Source organism: Prunus mume, linkage group LG4 (genome assembly GCF_029339155.1).
Source record: "Prunus mume cultivar Tortuosa linkage group LG4, ASM2933915v1, whole genome shotgun sequence".
Lineage (NCBI taxonomy): Eukaryota > Viridiplantae > Streptophyta > Magnoliopsida > Rosales > Rosaceae > Prunus > Prunus mume.
Window position 1 is genome coordinate 25,116,918 of NC_142701.1, and position 20,196 is coordinate 25,137,113.

General features: G+C 36.7%; 3 protein-coding genes across 4 annotated transcripts; all 3 read left to right on the forward strand.

Moving 5' to 3' along the window:
• Positions 1-3,736: 3,736 nt before the first annotated feature.
• LOC148918274 (aspartyl protease family protein 2-like) lies at positions 3,737-6,492 on the forward strand. Its single transcript, XM_089050191.1, has 2 exons — positions 3,737-3,881; positions 4,508-6,492. Exons 1-2 carry the CDS (start codon positions 3,835-3,837, stop codon positions 6,234-6,236), a joined length of 1,776 nt encoding a protein of 591 aa, XP_088906317.1. The 5' UTR covers positions 3,737-3,834; the 3' UTR covers positions 6,237-6,492.
• A 3,082-nt stretch (positions 6,493-9,574) lies between these two features.
• On the forward strand, positions 9,575-11,607 carry LOC103329046 (large ribosomal subunit protein eL20y). The gene is made up of 4 exons (XM_008231482.3): positions 9,575-9,709; positions 9,921-10,036; positions 10,481-10,544; positions 11,065-11,607. Exons 1-4 carry the CDS (start codon positions 9,695-9,697, stop codon positions 11,404-11,406), a joined length of 537 nt encoding a protein of 178 aa, XP_008229704.2. The 5' UTR covers positions 9,575-9,694; the 3' UTR covers positions 11,407-11,607.
• Positions 11,608-16,478: 4,871 nt separating this feature from the next.
• Positions 16,479-20,060, forward strand: LOC103328923 (ATP-dependent caseinolytic (Clp) protease/crotonase family protein). 2 transcript variants are annotated; one of them, XM_008231344.3, is made up of 16 exons: positions 16,479-16,622; positions 16,839-16,907; positions 17,014-17,097; positions 17,188-17,256; positions 17,402-17,465; positions 17,546-17,619; positions 17,748-17,831; positions 17,954-18,038; positions 18,116-18,201; positions 18,410-18,531; positions 18,640-18,700; positions 18,818-18,916; positions 19,134-19,235; positions 19,354-19,395; positions 19,539-19,645; positions 19,735-20,060. In XM_008231344.3, exons 2-16 carry the CDS (start codon positions 16,878-16,880, stop codon positions 19,787-19,789), a joined length of 1,164 nt encoding a protein of 387 aa, XP_008229566.2. In that variant the 5' UTR covers positions 16,479-16,622; positions 16,839-16,877; the 3' UTR covers positions 19,790-20,060. The 2 variants fall into 2 exon arrangements, with proteins under 2 accessions (XP_008229566.2, XP_088906733.1); XM_089050607.1 differs by having other exon boundaries at positions 16,606-16,739.
• Positions 20,061-20,196: the final 136 nt, after the last annotated feature.

Here is a 20,196-nt window from a genome sequence, read left to right on the forward strand (position 1 = left end):
AATAAACTTGTATATCATTTGTCCGTTGTGGTATTTTTAATAACCAATCACGTTCGGTCACGCATAATAACTTATTCACATTACAGAATCAATCAACAGTGTTATCTCAACATGCAAGTTCTTCTCCACATTTAGACATGATGTTGCCAATTTTCAATAATCGCGAGGATTGTACTTTTGTATTGTTGTATTGTCATGAAGATGAACACATGGAATATTTAATTAGTAACATGGCTTCATGAGCATGGCTCTGCAGTATATATATGCACAACTATATTGTCCAATCAGTAAACGTTTTTCTTGTGTTGAACACATTTTAGACGATGAGCTTTGATTCGAGTATGGCAGTGATTGTTGATTGTTGAAACTACAACATTCCCCTATATTATTGCAAGCTTGAGTTTGACCTGCCTTCACTTCACCTAACTAATTCCATATATATAGCGGACTTAGAAAATCTTGTTTCCACGAGACAAGAAGAAGAATATAACGCCATAATTTCCTGACAAAGACTCTCTCCCACTTTGTGGAAACCGTTTAGTGCATGGGTCATGACTGCTTACTTGAATATATATATATATATATATATATACTTAAATTTCATTTTTCTTGTCTCTATTCTAGGTGTTTTAAAAAAAAGGGCGTTTACATCGCACAAAATCGGTCTAGTAAACGTTACGAAACATCTGTACTTGCACTCTAATTCATATGTTTGATCAAACTAAGATGAAATCGATTAGCACCAAAATAATGAACGGAAGAATACATGACTTATCAATCAAGACTCAAGACCAAGAACATAAATAATATTGCAAAGAAAAGGTAAATATGTTTTGCCAGATAAGGAATTGAAATGTGTCCTAGACTCCTAGTTATGTTTTATATATAAATTACGTATTTCAAAGTCAGCACCACGTGGGAGCACAGACGAATTATACAGGAACACGACATCGCACACCAATTTTCCACTTTGAAAGCCCCTGAATTTAATAATGTTATTTTTTGGAGTCAACAATAATACTTCAAAATCCAAAGGGTCCAAATGCTATTTTCTTATCAAAATATATTTAATATATATGGCGGCAATACGGCATGTTTGTCTGCTCCAAATTCTACCAGCTACCCCCGTTTTTCTCTGTTTTGTGTTTCTGCGTGTTCATATTTCAAGGTGGTCATGGTGGGGCGGTGTCTTGTTGAACATTCCATGTAGAAATTAATGGTAGACATGGTGCGGAAATTAAGCTAGCTTAGCTACTTGCTTAATTCTCTTTTATCATTAACCAAGCTTCAAAGTTTTGTCAATATTTTTATTTATTTTTTGTAAATAAAAGAAACGAGAACTATTACAAAATGGGAGTCATATATGGAAAAGAATTAGAGTAATACACATGCATGTTTACTCATAAGAAATAAGTATTTGAATGATTCTAATTCCTGCTTCTCATGTGTTTACTAATACATGGGTATTGGAATGATTCAAATTCATGACCTCCCCGCGTTTTTTAGAAGACTTCCCCGTATTTACTAACATATAAAAAATAAAAAATTATGTGAATTTCACTTTAAAATCCTTAATCGAATACCCTAAAAAATGGGAATGGAATCGACTAGGGGGAGTAGATGATCTGATTCCAATACCTTGATTCCCTTATCTAAATTTTTCGATTCATGGCTTCCTCCATTCTTGGTATGTAAACATCAAAGTGGGGATTTGTAACTCGAGATAGCATGGATAGTATGAATATTCATGCCAGATTTTTTTTTAAAAGAAAAAAGAAAAGAAACATTATATACATCCATTTTTGACAAATTTGTTTGAACTTTGAATACAGACCCTATCTATTTTCCTCCTTTGTATTAAAAATAAAAAATAAAAAAATCCCCATATAAATGTCACACTCTATACATATGTATTTTCTATCCGAGCAATAGTAGTACGAATAATTTGAAGCAACTTTCATGAGAAAAGAATATTCAACGGTATCAAAACACCGTCACATACTACAACTAATTCATCTTGAATCACTTTCAGATTAAGTTATCGTTAAATTAATTTGCCTTGTGCAAATTGGAAGACCATAACATAAACCACAAGACTCCAACCACGTAAATGGTATTATCCTAGAAACCTGCTTTTACTCTTTGACATGAACTATTTGGCTAAGAGCTGGTTAGGTAATAGGTCAAGGCTTTCATTTCCTGTCTAATATATTTGTTTAGATACCTACATCATAATCTAATTGATTCATACCCCTGTTTATGCCCCCTCTTGCTTGGTGACTTCTTTTCTAAAAGACCCAAAGCAACTCGTCAGCATATGACCAAATTAAAAGGATTTAATCAAGAAAATGTTCAAATTTGACAAAATAAACTAAATAAAACGGTCAAACAGAGAAAAAGTTCACTCCACTAACACCGAATTTGTCCTCAATTTAACCACCTATATGTTGTCATATATTTAGTGAAGTATCCAATATGGGATATTACATTCTTCAACAGCTTTTACCATGTCCTTGCTATGGTCACCGGGCCAAAATCCAAATGGCAAAAGAAAAAAATAAATAAATATTCATATACCTTTAGTCAGTCAGATCAAAGTTAAGCGTGCTTAATTAGAAAAAATAAAGGTTTTTTAGGTTTTAGACATAAATTTTTTTTCACTTTTGGAAAAAGCCAAATTCAAAAAGACAAAAAAACCACTCAACTTTCAAATCAAAGACATGCAAATGTATTGGATTCCTTAGGAAATCTAAAAATAAATAAGGGTATTTTTGTCCATTTTTGCTTCTTTTAAAATTTTTCTCTCTCCTTTTGCTTTTTCCAAAATGTCCCAAACAGTATTAATTGATTACTTAGGCTGCTTGAAAAAGGGTCTTGAGCATTGCATGACCATATCTGATCGAAATGGTGATGCCTGCTACGTATACGTGCCTTCTGAACAATATTTTAGGGTAAGCCGAGCAGAAGAAAAAGAAAACAAGTTTTGACTTCACTATACATCTGACAAGGATGAGTGAATTTAAAATAACAATAGGAAAAGTTTTCCGCCATCTAAAGTGTGCATTGACTTTGAAGAACTTCACGCATAATAAAATGATTCTCTCTTTGTCTTTTGTTCCTAATGAAATATGAAACTATAACCAAAAAAAATATAAAGGTCACCTAACATAAATCTTTACACTTGGGTATCGGAATGATTGGGGCGAACACGAAAATCATCCAATAAACCTTTACTCGGTGTATTGTGTTGCATTCCTCATTCCTAAATATTGCTTATATAAAATTAGTCTAAGTTAATTTTTGATAATTAAAAAAATCTATGTTAATGTGATAGGGCATAGGTATAAAAAATTATTCCAATTTCTTCTTCTCTTGTTGTGTCTCTTACTAACACATGGGTATTGGAATGATTTCAATTCCTTACTTTCCATGCGTTTACTTTCCTTTATTATTAAGTTTTTCGATTCATGAATTCTCACATTCATTGCAAGTAAACATGCCATTATTTTTCTTGCAAACAAAAAAATATGTCGTTATTTCTTTAAAGTTGACAAATAAAATACTTCGTATTCGGTATTTACTTTTCCAAACTTCCCATAATTTATATGGCTTTTACTAAAATAATGATTTGGTAATATAAAACAATATTGTAAACCAGTTATTTCCTAAACTATAAGAAAAGTAAACCAAAGTCCAAACCAAGACCAAAGAGTAGTTTTAGAGAGAGAGAGAGAGAGAGAGAGAGAGAGAGAGAGAGAGGCAGGCTGATGTTCATGTAAGCCGCTTAGTGTAAAAGTATAACGGTATATATGGCAGTCACGGTGCCGTAAGCCAATGAAGCAGGAAAGAGAGAGGAAGAAGCAGAACAAGATGAAGACTCGGTAAGCACTTACAGAACAGACCATACACACAACATTTTAATATAATTTTATATTAAAACGCAATTCACAGCCTCTCTGTTCTTTCTTTTATATCCAAACCGCGTTTTCAACTCCAGCCCTTTTCAAAACAAAAAACAGATTCAAACTCTTTGACATTTATTCTAAGCTGAGAAAGACACAGAGACTCTCCGCACAACCCAACACTTGCCTCTTCCTTTCTTTGCTTTAACCGAGTCTTCTCTCTTCAATAAATATGTTCCCATCTCCCCAATATACACATTTTCACCTGCATAACTCTCTAGTCTTTCAATTTCTTTCCGTTTCCTAGAAGCTGTCTCTGTTTTTTTAAGCTTTAATTGAAGTTTCTGTTTCTGGGTTCTGGGTTTTTGTCTCCTGTGCTTATAAACCCCCCTGCTTTCGTTTTCATTTATTTTCCAATTTGTTTTCCTTGTGGTTGGAATTCAAGTCCTTTCTAATTGTTCTGTTTCTGGGTTTTTCTTGTCACAACCACTTGGGAATTCTGAGTTCTTATTTTTTTTCACATAAAGCCTTGAAATTTCAGTAAAGTTTCAAGCTTTCTGGGTTTGTTTCCAGTTTTTTCTTCTTCTGAAGTTTTCTTCATGTAGGATTTTCAAACAAGAAGAGACGATCATAATGGTTGTTAAGGCTTCTCTCATACTGGTTCTCCTTGTAATCTTCTCCTACACTCTAGTAGCGATTGTTGGAATTCACGACCACAACAATCAAACTCCTAATGGCTCCACTCTCGCTGGCATGGAATTGCCAGAGCATATGAGCTTCAATGCTGTCTCCTCCTCATCCCACACTGGATGTAGCCTCAGCAGCTCAAAGAAAACCAAGCAATCAGATTCAACCATGGAAAAAGCAGTGTCCGATAATGAAGAATCTGACGACGAGGATGATGAAGTAGTTGATGATTCTATGACAAAAATAAGACCCCATAAACAATCTGTGAAGCTCCACCTGAGGCACAGGTCACTGAACAGAGAATCCGAGCGTAAGAGTTCTGTGATTGAGTCCACAGTCAGAGACTTGGTCAGAATTCAGACCCTCCACACAAGGATTGTTGAGAAAAAGAATCAAAATACCATTTCAAGGCTACAGAAAGACAAGAAGGTCCACGAATTCAAGCCAGTTGTTGCTCCGGCAGCCTCGCCGGAGTCTTATACAAGCGAGCTTTCCGGTCAGCTTCAGGCGACTTTGAAGTCCGGGGTCAGTCTCGGTTCTGGAGAGTACTTCATGGATGTTTTTATTGGTACACCTCCTAAACACTTCTCTTTGATACTTGATACTGGTAGTGATCTTAATTGGGTTCAATGTGCACCTTGCTATGCTTGTTTTGAGCAAGATGGACCACATTATGATCCTAAAGATTCCACCTCTTTTCGGGACATAAGTTGCCAGGATCCGCGGTGTCGATTGGTTTCGTCCCCGGATCCTCCTCAGCCTTGCAAGGCTGAGAACCAAACATGTCCCTATTTCTACTGGTATGGGGACAGTTCCAATACAACTGGGGATTTTTCCCTTGAAACCTTTACTGTTAATCTCACATCAGATACTGGGAAGGCAGACTTTAAAAGAGTGGAGAATGTGATGTTTGGATGTGGCCATTGGAATAGAGGCCTGTTTCATGGGGCTGCAGGATTGTTAGGACTTGGGAGAGGGCCTCTCTCCTTTGCCTCTCAGCTTCAATCACTTTATGGCCATTCATTCTCATACTGTCTGGTAGATAGAAATAGTGACACCAATGTTAGCAGCAAGTTAATTTTTGGGGAGGACAAGGAGCTCTTGAGCCACCCAAAGTTGAGCTACACCTCATTGGTTGGAGGCAAAGAAAACCCTGCTGATACATTTTACTATGTCCAGATAAAATCCATCATGGTTGGAGGGGAAGTGGTTGACATACCAGAGGAGACTTGGAATTTGACACCAGAAGGTGCTGGAGGCACAATCATTGATTCTGGCACCACACTGAGTTATTTTGCAGATCCTGCATACCAGATTATCAAGGAGGCATTTTCGAAGAAGGTTAAAGGCTATCCAGTTGTAAAAGACTTCCCATTTTTAGATCCTTGTTACAATGTGTCTGGTGTTGAGAAGATAGAGCTTCCAGAATTTACAATTCTGTTTGCTGATGGAGCAGTTTGGGATTTCCCAGTTGAGAATTACTTCATCCAGATCGATCCGCAAGAGGTTGTTTGCTTGGCAGTGCTAGGAACTCCAAAATCTGGTCTCTCAATCATTGGTAACTATCAGCAGCAGAATTTTCACATCCTCTATGACACAAAGAAGTCTAGGCTAGGATATGTACCAATGAAATGTGCTGATGTTTAACAATATTTTGTTGGAAGATCAGGGGGAGGTGAAAAACTGTAAACAATTTTTTTTTTCTCTCTTTTTTTTGTTTTTTTTATTTTTTAGTTTTTTCCTCTCGACAAGGATCTGAGGTAACGCACAGAAATTAGATTCATTGTTTTTTCATTTTATATTTTTCTGAAGTTCAAGTGTTTACATATTGATAGCTAGACCGGGTCATAATCTGTACTGATCAAACAAGCAATCTTATCAATGCATTTTTTCAAATTTTATATTTCCTGGTGTTCTTGTTGCCTTCTGATCTGTTAGTTTAATTGAGTGAATCATTCATTCATGATCACTTTATGATTGTCTTTATGCAAATAGGGGATTTGGAGGGAGGCTGATATTCTATGACCTAATCTAATTTCATTGTTTAAGACTTGAGAGTTTACCCAAACGGCTGGTTTCAGAGTCTTGAGACCTTTGTTTATTGCTCACAGATTCTTCATTTTGGAAGGCCCAACTGTGTGTGAGTTTGCACATGAATTTATAAATCTTTGTTGCCCTCTTTTCTCCATTTGTTTTTGTTTATCCTAATTCCTTATCACTCTTTGGACTATAAATGTTATTTTGTATGCAGGTCGGTGGTTCCTGATATTGAATATAGATTATAAAACAAAAAGACTGGTCAATTTTTAGGTGCAAGAAACTTAAACATATAGTGTGTGTATATAAACAAAGAACAAGTCAACCCTTTGGGCTGCCACAGCTACTTTTTATTTCATTCTCTAGATATACAGTTGATGATAAGGTTACTCAATTCAAAGGTGGCCCCAGATTAGCCCCCTAAGAATATGCTTGCTCTGGATGTAACAAAACAAATTTGTTAAAATCATTAGCCTTCACTTTTTATATATTTTTTTTAGTACAAACGATGATGATTTTCACATACACACACAACTAAAATGCCATGAAGGTTTGAACTTAAAATATCTAGTCTGCATGTCAATGTCATTTTCCACTTGACTGACCCCGTTGGTCATTAGCCTTAGAGATACTCTAAGCTATTTCATATCTCAACTCTGCTTCACAAGCTGCATATATAAGTTTATGGTTAATTTGGATAAGTTTGAGTAATTTCGTTTCTGTGTAATGTAAACATTTATACACAATGAATGTATATATGTATATGGTTAATTTGGAGTTTGGGACAAAGCATTTAAAGTGGATATGTTTTGTTGTGGTCATGAATTATATTTCTGACAGAAATGAACAGCATAAAATCTCGAGACAACCATAGTCTTGATGCTTTGAAATTTCTTCTACATGATGGAAGAAATGACCAGATTCCACATCTAGAGGCGCCATAGATGGCTCTCACCATAAGAGCCAACTTTGTAGAAAGAAATTTCCAACATCCTGCCTTGCAAGGTGGCTTATTGCAGAATATCTGAAACCAAGACTCATCTGTTCCCAATTCAATTATTCTCATTCATTCATCCACCCCATTTAATGCACAACTTGCGAGTCGTGGCATTTTTTCGGTGCTTCCAAGAAGTAGCTCTAAGTGTCTTCCCGTAAGTTGCACCGATAGTATCTCGAACTTAACCGATCATAAAGTTCGACAAGTCTTTATATTAGGAAAAATGTTTTGCTTCAAGGGGTGATAAATATGGATGAACAAACTTCAATGTCTAGCAATAAACTCCAGTAAATGAGCTGATTTAGATGTCTCTTAGGCCCCGTTTGGTGAACGAATTTGAGAGGAAATCATTTTCATGTCATTTCCCAAGGGATGGGAAATTGAAAATTCCTTTTCTACATTTGGTAATGCTAGGAAAGTAACCAGGAGATATCACTTTATTTCCTTTCCCATGATTATTTTGAGTAGAAATGGAAAACAAAGTTTGTACAAATTTTCAATTATACCCATATTAAATCAAATAAAAAAAGAATGCATTTAATGATATATTGTAAAAGAATCCTTTACATTTGCATATATTTGATTTAATGTCTTTTTCTAAAAAGCTTTGGCTTTTTCCAAAAGTGAAAATTTTTTTTGGGCTAAAACCTAAATTTACTTAATTGTCTAAATTGTTAATGGAGACAAAATGGTCATGAAAAATATTTATTTAATATTGACTCATTTTTCCAAACTTTCCTATGATGAGGGAAAACAAAACCCAAGTTGGGAGGATGGCTTCACTTTCTTCTCTACTTTTCCATGAGCCAGACAACGATTTCTCATGCTTGTACTTACCAAACATGGGAAAACAATTAAATTTCCATCCCCAAGTCTCATTTCCCATGAACCAAATGAACTATCAAGTCTTTCTAATGAATCTGGTTAAAGTTGATTACATGATAGGAGGTTCGCATGTCTCTCTCTCATAATAGGTAGGACTTGAATTTTCTCACTATTAATTGCAATTTGCCAAGCAGACAAATACCTATCTGCGTCCGAGAGAACCGTGGTTCAGTGGAAGACTACCGGAATGGAAATACAATTTTTTTTCGTCACCATTCTAATTTCTTCTAACTATTTCAATGTGTTGACCTGCAGTCAAGGTTTTTGTGTGCACAAAATCACAAGTTAGACCTGCTTGTGTGCTTATGGTCACGACCCACGTGGTCAAGTTGGGTTTCTTGTAGGAACGTTTTTTCCCATCCGATGAGAAGTCAAGAAAGGGAACTAGGAAGATAACTTATGAAGGGAAACTGGTCACAAAATGAAATGGTTTTTTATTATTTTTATTTTAAACGATAGTCTAAATTATAAGGAGGAGATTTCTCTCACACACGTTATCAATATGCCATGAGGTTCGAAGTCTGCAAGTCAATACCTCTTTCACTAGATTAGACTCCGTTGGCAACGGCGTTACACATTTGAAGCTTAAACCAAACAAATTCAAATTAAGATGTTTATATAATGGGCTATGTTGTGGGGTTACAATGCCCTCATTATAACCTCTCACTGTAGCCTCTCTGTAACATTGGATTGTGCAGTTTAGCTCTAAACCGAATCAAATTGGACTGTGCCCACCAGCTTAAAGCCTTAAAAAGTTATTCATGGGCCAAACACTATGCTCTGTTGCTGTTTGAGTTTTATTGGGCTGCTTGAATGGCATATAAGTTGAACAAATTCTAGCCCAGACCACCTTCTGAAAATTGAAAAAGAAATCAAATCCATGATATAATTATCAGCAGCTTCCAGAATTCGTATCTATCGCCCTTATTTCGTTTTTATTTTGGACTTCTTTAAAACTTAAAAAATATATATATATAAAATATAAAAATTAAAAAATCCAAATTTGTTTTTGAGTTGTATTATTTTGGCCCATAAAATTTTGGGCTTTAGTTGGACTTTTGAGGGCCCATACAGAAAGTAGAAGAAGTAGGGTTTTTAACCTTCACTTGTTAGAGCATTGGAAGAGAACCTGTTTTTGGAGACAGAGCAGCCAGCAGTCAGCAGCGGCCTCTCTCCCACATCCCAAATGGTTACCTTCAGGGTGAGTCTCCGTGATACTCTTGATCTAGCTACCACAACCCATTATCGGTTGTTGGTTTTTGTTTCCATGGGAAACTTTTGTATGCTTTCATTTCGTTTCTCTATGCATGTTTTGTGATTTTATTTTGTTTTCAATCAGTGTTTAGCTTCATGTTTTCTGCGAACATGGATTTAGGGAACATAGAATGATGGGTTTTACTTTGTGTAAACAGTTTCATCAGTACCAGGTGGTGGGAAGAGCCCTCCCATCTGAAAAAGATGAGCATCCCAAGATCTACCGTATGAAGCTCTGGGCCACCAATGAGGTCCGTGCCAAATCCAAGTTCTGGTGAGCACTTTTCCATGTACTATTTGCTATATTTCTTTTATTTGGTTCCTGAAAAATATAGGGGATACGAAAAGAATGAATTTTTAATCTTAGATTCTTGGTCATTTAGGAGTTAGGACCTCAGATAAAATAAGCCCACACTTGACTGTGCGTACCAATGTAACAAATTCATATGCTTAGAATCTTCTTTGATTTTCGGATGGTGCCAATAAAAGTTAAACAAGTATAGAGTTTAGGTTCCACGAAAGAAAGAAATTAACTTTTGTTTGATTTTTATGGACCTTTAATGGTTTTCATTGGTTAAGAATTCTTAAATTTCTGTTGTTATGTTTTCGGGTTCTTCGTTCAGATGTTTTTGTCCATTCATTTGTTCTGTTTTCGGGGTCTCGTTCAGATGTTTTCCTCCATTCATTTGAACTTCTTTTTATTATTATTTTAAATTAGGTACTTTTTGAGGAAGTTGAAGAAAGTGAAGAAAAGCAATGGACAAGTTTTGGCCATTAATGAGGTAGGCATCTTACTCGTCTGTTAACGTCTCTCTTCCACTATGAACCAACATGAGCTGCTAATGTGTTCTTTTACCAATTGTGGATTGGCTTCTTAAGCTGTCCCTGATTCAAATTAAAACAAGGTCTAGTTTGATTGTTCATGCTTAACCAAGAGCTAAATTGAATGTTTACCCACTTTGTAATAATGTTTACTTATATTCTTATGATAAATGTTTGAGGTTTTCTGTTCCTGAAAGATTGGCACTTATAGGTGGAAGCAGCTTCTGGGGTAGATTTTACATTTTAGATTTAAGGTTCTCTTTCATGTATGATTTTAGATTTTTATGTATAGATTAGATTATGTGAATTTTCCATTGTAGTTTATACAGTATCAGGTGAACACATAGTCACTGACAAAAACTTTTTTCTTTTTCTCTTTCCAGTCTTACTGGCAAGAGTTGTTTGCTAGTGTTTTTTTTCTGACTATAGAATTCACAGTTTTTGGGTTGAGAAGAAGAATATGATATTTTCTTATTGCAGATATTTGAGAAAAGTCCAACAACGATCAAGAACTACGGAATTTGGCTGCGATATCAGAGCCGAACCGGTTATCACAACATGTACAAGGAATACCGGGACACTACTCTTAATGGTGCTGTTGAAGACATGTACACTGAGATGGCATCTCGTCACAGGGTGAGGTCTCCATGCATCCAAATCATTAAGACAGCCACTATCCCTGCAAAACTTTGCAAGAGGGAGAGCACCAAGCAGTTCCATAACTCCAAGATCAAATTCCCATTGGTGTTCAAAAAGGTTAGGCCCCCAACTAGGAAGCTCAAGACGACATACAAGGCAACCAGGCCCAACATCTTTGTGTAATTTTGTTGCCTCGCGGTTTCCTTTCATCTGAAAGCTTTGCACTTTAATTAGCTAAACTAGTTGAACCTAGGAATGGTGATGAAAGTTTTACTGAATTTTGGTTTCTTTCGAGTATGAACATCCTTTTTCTGCTATCCAGAGTGTTTCAGTTTTGAAGATTGTGGCCTTATAAGTCTATAATGAGCTTGGTACTTTGTTTTATGCTTTTCCTAAACCTTTTGATTATGAAGATTGTGTCCTCCATTCCATCTGTGGGAGTCAAGTTTTAACAGAGAACTACTGCAGGGCTTTCAGGCAACGGTGGAGGAATTAAATTAATGAAGTGACTTTCTACAGGTTATAAAAATCTATATTTTGTATCTGGTGAGAGAAGTGGCAACTATTGCAGTAGAGGGTGCAATTGTGATGAACCTTCTATTGAATCACAATAGGCTAATTATGGGACTCACATGCCAATTAAAAAAAACAGCAATTAATGTATTATGCCATTAATGTATAATACCAATTAATAGAGAAATTATAGAATAGTACGGTATCACCATATCAGCTGGTAGTATACTTTCATTCAAAATTTGTCATGTGTAGCATGGATACTTGAATCTTTCTTTGCCTATATTTTTGAAGAAAATCTAAATATACAAGTTTGGCACGAAATTATTATTATTTTTCTTCAGATAAATTGGTATATTTTTAAAAATATCTTTGATAATATTTCAATGATATAATATTATAATGTGGAACTCTTTACCTTCACATTCTCACACGCCCCTGCACATGTGACGAATTTTCGAGCCTAGCACATGGACAACACATATTGGGTGATGTAGGGCTTTTTCCTCCGTAGTGTAAATGGGTGCCAGTAAAGGGCGATTGATGGTTTTGTCCCCTTGTGTCTGAGTTCGAAAATCAAGCCCCAAAAATGCTTCGAAAGGGCGATAGAGCCTTAGGAAGCATCTTGGTTACCTTCACCAACTAAAACAACAGCAACTTACAAATGATTTTGTAATGCTTACAGATAAATTATCTAGCTTTGCATGAGAAGCTTGTGGCATGGAAGCAAAATCAACATGAGTTTAGCACTGAAGAGAAAATTATGATTTCTTAGGAAAAGAGGGAGTGTTGAGGTCAGAGAGGAAAGGTTTTGCAAGAGGATTTGGCTGGGAAAAGAGGAAGAAAGAACAATGTTCTTAGCTTGACAGAGATTTTTGTCAAGCTATGAGAGTGGTCAGCCAGAAGAGGAAAATGGAGAAGAAGGGTAAATAGTGCACGAGATTGCTGAGTTTTGCAGGTGAGAGATGAAGCTTGCTCTCTGAAATGTGGGTTGGTTTTGTTGGGTAGAAAAGGCCTCATTTTATAGCCGCTGGAAACCATCTCTTCCTAAGAAACCCTAATGGTTTCTACCCAATTTTGGCCAAGCTTTTCCCTTCCTTTCTCATCTCCTCCATTGGCTTTTCCTATTTTGGTGAAATTTTCTCTGCCTACTTGCATAAAATCAGGAATTTTGGGGAGCTCAAGGCCCTTTTCCCCATGTTTTTGGGAAACTTCCATTCTCATCTATTTTTCTTTTTCTTTCTTTCCTCCTTTCATGGCTAGATCTGATGAAGGAAAACAATGGATATACATCCTGGTTCAAATGGTGCTTCTAGCAGCTTGAGTGATAATATCCTTTGGTTCCTTGAATGTTTTTGCTTGGAACTTACTCTACCCATGTGCTGGAATCTCCCAGCAGCTTTGTTCAATGAACCTTCAAACCTGCCCTTCGTGGCTTTTGTTCTTTCAGCTAGGTGTTTGGACCTTTGTAGCTTATTATGGTAATTGTATGGGCCAAGGTGGTTCTTTAAGTAAGTGAGCTATTTTATATTAAATGTTGGGTTTTTTGGTTGAGTTATTTTGGTTGGGTTATTTTCCCTATTGTGCTCAACCATATATTTGGGCATAAGAAATAGGCTTGAGTCCCGAGACTCCCAAGCAACCCGAGACTTCCATTTCTTGGCCCATCAATAGGCTTTATATCGATTTATTACCATCCATACAACAACTCACTCAAGCAAGCCCTGGCATTTGAGTGACTTGGGCCCACTTAGGCTCGTAGCGTGTTTGGTTGCGAAATAACGATTTCGTACTTGGCATGGCATGTCGCTTGACATGTTTTATTTTTATCGTCCTTGGGAAGGGCTGCGATGTTTAATTTCAATATGGGCTTGTAGAGCTGATATATTTTATCTTAATTTATGGCATGACAAATTATTTATTTAGTATGGCATGTGAACTACAACTCACATGTGGCAGGTCTTCGTGTACTCCACTTTGCGTATTTTCTTAATAAAGTGTCGTTTTGGGCCGATAATTTATTCGGGCCTAACCATGGATTTTTTGGGTCTCAACAGGTGATATGAAGCACATGTGGTCGTTGAGCTTTCACACGTGAGCTAACTTGCTCTGATACCATAAAGGAAGTTGAGGTTCCACTCCAAAACTAATTGGCAATGGGGAAGTAGCTTAACTCCTTAGAGCACTTCCATCCACAAGGGTTAAGTCTAAGGCAAGGGCTGCCACAATAGTATCACCTTTGTATTTGTGGTTCCACCCATGAGGGCAAAGTCTAGGGCAAGTCTAAGGCAATTACTATTCATTGTACTTTATTTCCTTTTAAAAAAAAATACTTTAAACCATTAATTTTGATAAGCTTTTTAGATTATATTTTCGGATGTCGCGTGTCACTATTTATTATAAAATTTTCACTTAAAATTTAAGATAACATTTTTCGGATAAGATTTTCAAATAAAATTTTCAGATAAAATTTTCGGTTGCCACATGTCCATATTTATTATAAAATTTTGACATCTTTGAACATTTGTCCACGACCCTTCGACTTCAATGAAAGATGACATTTGTATTTTTGCACAAATGAAATTTTGTAATATAAAATTTGGTGTGAAAAGTGAAAAATATTGGAAGGAGATGAGTTTGTATGAAGATTTGGTGGGGAAAGTAAATAAAATTGTTAGGTATTTATAGGGAAAAAATCCAGAATTTTTTGGTATTTTTTTTTTTAAAAATTTGAATTTTTTTGCAATTTTTTATGCCATTTGTTTTTTTTTTTTTAAAAATACAAATGGAAAGTAGTAGAAAAATGTGAGGGAAAAAATAAAATGGTTATGTATTTATAGGGAAAAAATACAGAAATTTTTGGTATTTTTTTTAAAAAAAATCAGAATTTTTCAATTTTTTTGCAATTTTTAGCCAAAAAGCGAGGACCGTGATTCTTTGGAAAAAAGGATCGGAGAGTCGGGTTGCGACACGTGGCACATTACAACACGATGATGTCACAGCGTCATTGAACTCGGGCTAAAGCCCAGTGGAAACTGCCCTTGGGCTTGCTGGTGGGACCAGCTTGTCCGGCCGGAAGTGGCGTTTTGGGCCATCCGGGGGCCTTTTGCCCGGTGCTGCGGTGGAGGTGCTCTTATAAGGCCTTGCAAGGTTTTCCAACTCACATTCTCACGAAAAATTATAGAATAGTGCACGTGGTGATACTTCCCTCATATATTGACATGTGTCTTTTTAACCCTCTACTAATTAAATTATTTTCCAGCTAGACATTAAGTATCAGTTTTACCTTTTAGAACTAAACTAAAAAAACCAGACGATCTGCGATCCTATACCCCTTTGCCCCTCCCCTTCTTTTCCTTCATCTCTCTCTCTCTCTCTCTCTCTCTCTCTCTCTCTATATATATATATATATATATATATAATAGTTGGCGTTTATTGGATCATCTCTTGTCAAGGCCATGTGAGATTGAGAGCAAAGTTGGATAAAGAGAACTTGAATTTGGAGTTTTTAAGGGAGATGAAGGCAACCTAGATGAGGAGATTGACGGATTGGGGAAAGGAATACAAACAGGGAGGGAGGGCGCTGCAGAGGGAGACTGAACTGGACGGAGGTGGGAGGGGTGACGCGACGAAGGGGGCTGCGAACTGGACAGAGGCAGTTTTTTTCTCTTTTAATTTTTGTGAAGGGTAAAATTGGAATCTAATGTCTAGTTGAAAAAAAAGTATAAATTTTCTTTTAAAAAATACACGTGGCAAATTTTAAATGGAAGTATACGTGGTGATACTGCAATTCTATAATTTCTCCATTCTCACAACGTGCGGTGGGATGGGATCCGCATTGTCCCCATTTTCCATGTCCCTTCGTGTCCCTTGTATAATTTTTTGACATGTGTCCAACAACTTAACCCTAACATAACATTGTTAATTAATAAATTAGAAAAATAAAAACTAAACATTAAAAAAGAACAAATGTAACCAAACAGCCACCAGTTTGAGCGCCGACCACCTCACCCGCCACAACCCCTTGTCCTCCTCACTGCAGACGAGCCCTCTCCCCTTAGTCTCTCTCAATCTCCTATCTATGGCAACCTCACTGCGATGCTTTGAACGACAGTCCGGATGCCTTCACTGCAGAAAATTCTGTAAGTGATAGGTTCTCTGACAGTGTGAAAGTTGCTGGGGAAGTAGAGGCTATGGATGGTGGTGTCCCTAACAGTGTGCAAAGTATTGGGACAGAGGAAGCTGTGGCTAATGGGGTCCCTCCAGAGCCTTTCTTTCCTTGGAAACTAGAACTGGAGTCTCTAGTTCATGGGGGAGTGCCAACGGATCTGAGGGGAGAGGTAAAGCCCTTACCCTCAACTTGATTGGTTTTACCAAAATAACTTGTTCGACAGGAAGTGCAATGTTTTCTAAATCTTTCCATTGCAGGTATGGCAAGCTTTTGTTGGTGTGAAGGCTAAGGGAAGAGGGCTCGTCTGCAGTGAGGAGGACAAGGGGTAGTGGCGGGTGAGGCGGTCGGCGCTCAAACTGGTGGCTGTTTGGCTATATTTATTCTTTTAATGTTTAGTTTTTATTTTTCTAATTTATTAGTTAACAGTGTTATGTTAGGTTAAGTTGTTGGACACATGTCAAAAAATTATACAAGGGACACGGAGGGACATGGAAAATGGGGACAGCGGATCCCGTCGCTAACCTCAATGGATCAAACCCAGGGTGTAGTTGGAGATGGTTGGTAGTTAGACATACACTGCAAGACTTAGAGAAGTAGCTGGCCTACTTAAGTACTATCAAACAGTCAATAGCCAACGTTAAATACTGCACCATCATCACCCTCTTCACCAACTCACTTTGCTCGCTGCATTTTTTGTACAAGCTCCGCGGTTCATGTAAGTTCTCATTGCTTATTTGATCGATTTGCTGTCGAGTCAGCTCAAAAAACTTGAACTGCAATGCTTGTAATTCTATTTTGAAAGATTGGAATGAAATGAGCAAATTTCTTGACGGTTGGCCCCTAATTCTGGAACTAATTATCTGGGATTAGTTCACTGCTAAAAAAATTCATGTTTTCCTCATTGCCCCTTGTTGTTAATTTGTTTGTGCAGCGTGTTGGCTTCTAATCCACTAGTTAATTGATCATTTAAATGGCACAAGAAGTTGTAAATTCAGATGAGGTAATCTCCTTGTGCATTTATAATTGCACCAACCTTTCTTTTGATGGTTCTATTTTTAGTTTTCTTCTTGCAAATAGTCCATATGGGTGTTTATGTAATCTTTTAGGTTGTTCTTGGAGAAGAAATAGACCATGTGAGGTTGATCACCTTGAACAGGCCTCGTCATTTGAATGTCATCTCATCAAAAGTGGTATGCTCACAAAGTCAACAAGTTTTGTTTAAGTTCTTGGTTTTTTTTTTTTTGGGGGTTCGTAATTCATTTTTTTTTCACTGCAATCAGGTTTCTTTGCTAGCAGAATACTTGGAAAAGTGGGAAAAAGATGATAAAGCTGAGCTTGTAATTATCAAGGTTACTTCCAATTTTTCCTGAAATCTTGAACTAGCATTGGTGGTCGTGGTTTAATAGATCTATGCACAACTTTGATGATGTTTTCAATTCCATATAGAGCCATTTAGATATTAGCCACTTGATATGCTTTGGTGTTCTTGTATAGGGATCGGGTCGAGCTTTTTCAGCCGGTGGGGACTTGAAGATGTTCTATGATGGCAGGAACTCAAGTAAATGCTTTCTCTTGTGAAAATATTTAAGTTCCTAATATATACAGAAAGTGAAGTTGCTCATGAACCTTCTTTGGCAGAGGATTCCTGCCTTGAAGTGGCTTACAGAATGTATTGGCTCGGCTATCACATTCATACTTATAAGAAAACCCAGGTAATGCTTGAAATAAAGTAATCCTATCGCCTGCGTTTCCATTCGAAAATGGGTTCCCTGTAGACTGTATGATTCCAAGTTTATGCCACTATTTAAGGGTATCACTGAAGAATTCATGTTATCAATAGGTGGCTCTGGTCCATGGAATTTCAATGGGTGGAGGCGCATCTTTAATGGTCCCAATGAAGTTCTCGGTAGTCACAGAAAAAACTGTGAGTATGAATATGATCCTAGTGAGATGTTTATAGAAACATGTCTATCTTTAGTGTTTACTGGCTTGATATCTATTTCTGTGTAGTGACATCAAAATTTTCTGTGGCATATTTCATGATAGGTATTTGCCACTCCGGAAGCTAGTATTGGCTTTCATACTGATTGTGGTTTCTCATATATACTATCCCATCTTCCTGGGCATCTCGGTAAGCATGCAAATATAGAGGAAAATAGTTTTTCCTGGATTTTACTGAAATTGATTGTTATCGTGTGGGGAACGCAGGGGAGTTCTTTGCCTTAACAGGAACAAGACTGAATGGTAAGGAATTGGTTGCAGCTGGATTGGCAACCCATTTTGTCCCTCTTGAGGTGATTTTCTCATTCCTTCACTATAATTTTCTTCCTCTGAAACCAAGTCTCGGAAGTATTAGCTCACAAGATTTGCCCCTCTAAGTGATCTGAAAAGCTAAGAGACTGCATTATACACATCCATCATTATTGGATTCTTTGATATAATTCTTCTTCATAGTTACTATGTCAAACTAAAATTTGCTATTGAACTGTTTTTGTTCATCAGAAATTATCTGATCTAGAGAAGCATTTGATAAGCTTAAACTCTGGAGATGAGAATGCAGTCAAAGCTGTGATTGAAGAATTTGCAGTGGAAGTCCAGCCTGATGAAGAAAGTGTTTTAAACAAGTAATAAATCTTAGTTGCTGGTGTTTAATTGTTAATTCCACTTCAATCCTTAACATTAACATGCAAAGCTCCATATCTCGATCTCAATAATCTTTCCTTACCTTTCAGGCAGTCAATAATTGATGAGTGCTTCTCCAAAGATACAGTGGCTGAGATTATAAAATCATTTGTAAGTTACCTTTTGCTCATTTCTGATGTAACAGAATAATGAACAATTTCTTCGTAAAAATGGAGATTCAGGTATTTGCTCAGGCATAAATTCTACAAATGTGTGTTTGATTTTCAGGAAGTAGAGGCAACCAAAGAAGGGAATGGCTGGATAAGTCCAGTTCTTAAGGGCTTAAAAAGATCATCCCCTACAGGATTGAGAATAACACTAAGATCGGTATGGTTTCTCGCAGTTTGATCAGTTGCACATTAGGTTTTAAGTCCTATTGAATACCTTTTCAAAAGACAGTAGCCATGGTATTGCTTGTTAGTAAATATGCCATCATCTTTTTTGGTCTGTGTCTCTCTGATTTGAACATCTATGGAAATGCAACCCGTAGATAATTCCTTCTGCCCTTTTCGTGCTTAACTGCCTCTGACCTTGTATTCTCCAGATTCGCGAAGGCAGAAAGCAAACATTGCCTGAAAGTCTGAAGAAGGAATTTAGACTCACAATCAATATACTAAGAGCCATAATATCTGAGGATGTATATGAGGTAATTGTTGTATACCAATATTACTAACGAGAACATATAAGAATAAACAATCCCATGTTGGAAACTCCCTCTTGCTCCCTGCTTTTGAGGTGTACTAATCTTCTATTTTGATATAAAGGGTATTAGAGCTCTCACTATTGACAAGGATAACGCCCCTAAGGTACCAATCTCCTCTTTCTATTAAAATGTTTCCAATTCTACGTCTTACGATTTACGATCAAATTAGTTTCAGTACATATCTCTAAAGATTACAGTCATCTCTAAAGATAAGCAAATCTAAGGAACACCTGTTGTTGATTGTAGTGGAACCCACCATCTCTTGACCATGTGGGTGATGAGAAGATAGACCAAGTGTTTCAGCTGTTTGAAGAAGATTTGGAGCTCCAGATTCCTGAAAAGGAAGAACACAGGTAAGTGTGGCTTCATAATTTATAATCTGGGCAATGTTATGGCTCACGATAGAATCATGGACATGCTTTTTGTTTAATCAAAATTGCAGGTGGGATGGCAAATATGAGAATTCACCTTATGCATCTTTCAAGGTGACTGACTAAACAAGATGCATTTCTGGTCAGCTGTGGGCTTGTTCCTTGAAGTAAAGTATTGTTCTCCTATGCTGTATCTCTCCAAGCCGATATTCGTTAGTTATTCGGTTCGATGAATAAGCTTGTAACTTAAATCAGAGTTTCGGTTCTCATTGTATGCAATTATTTGCAGAGTACTGCCTTGTTTTTTAAGATCATGTTCATGTGTCATTGTGAAAACATACTGGTGTAACAAACTAGTGGGTTATTGTTTTCTAGTTTTGTACCAAATTTAGCTTAATGGTTCCATCTAAATCCTTTATTTCACTTCCTTCCATCTAAGTGGAGCCTAAACGTACAAAAGCTTAACTATTTGCTAATTGAAAGTACTCACAATGGTTAGCTAACTGTTTGAATTTCATTCAATTTGGTCACAA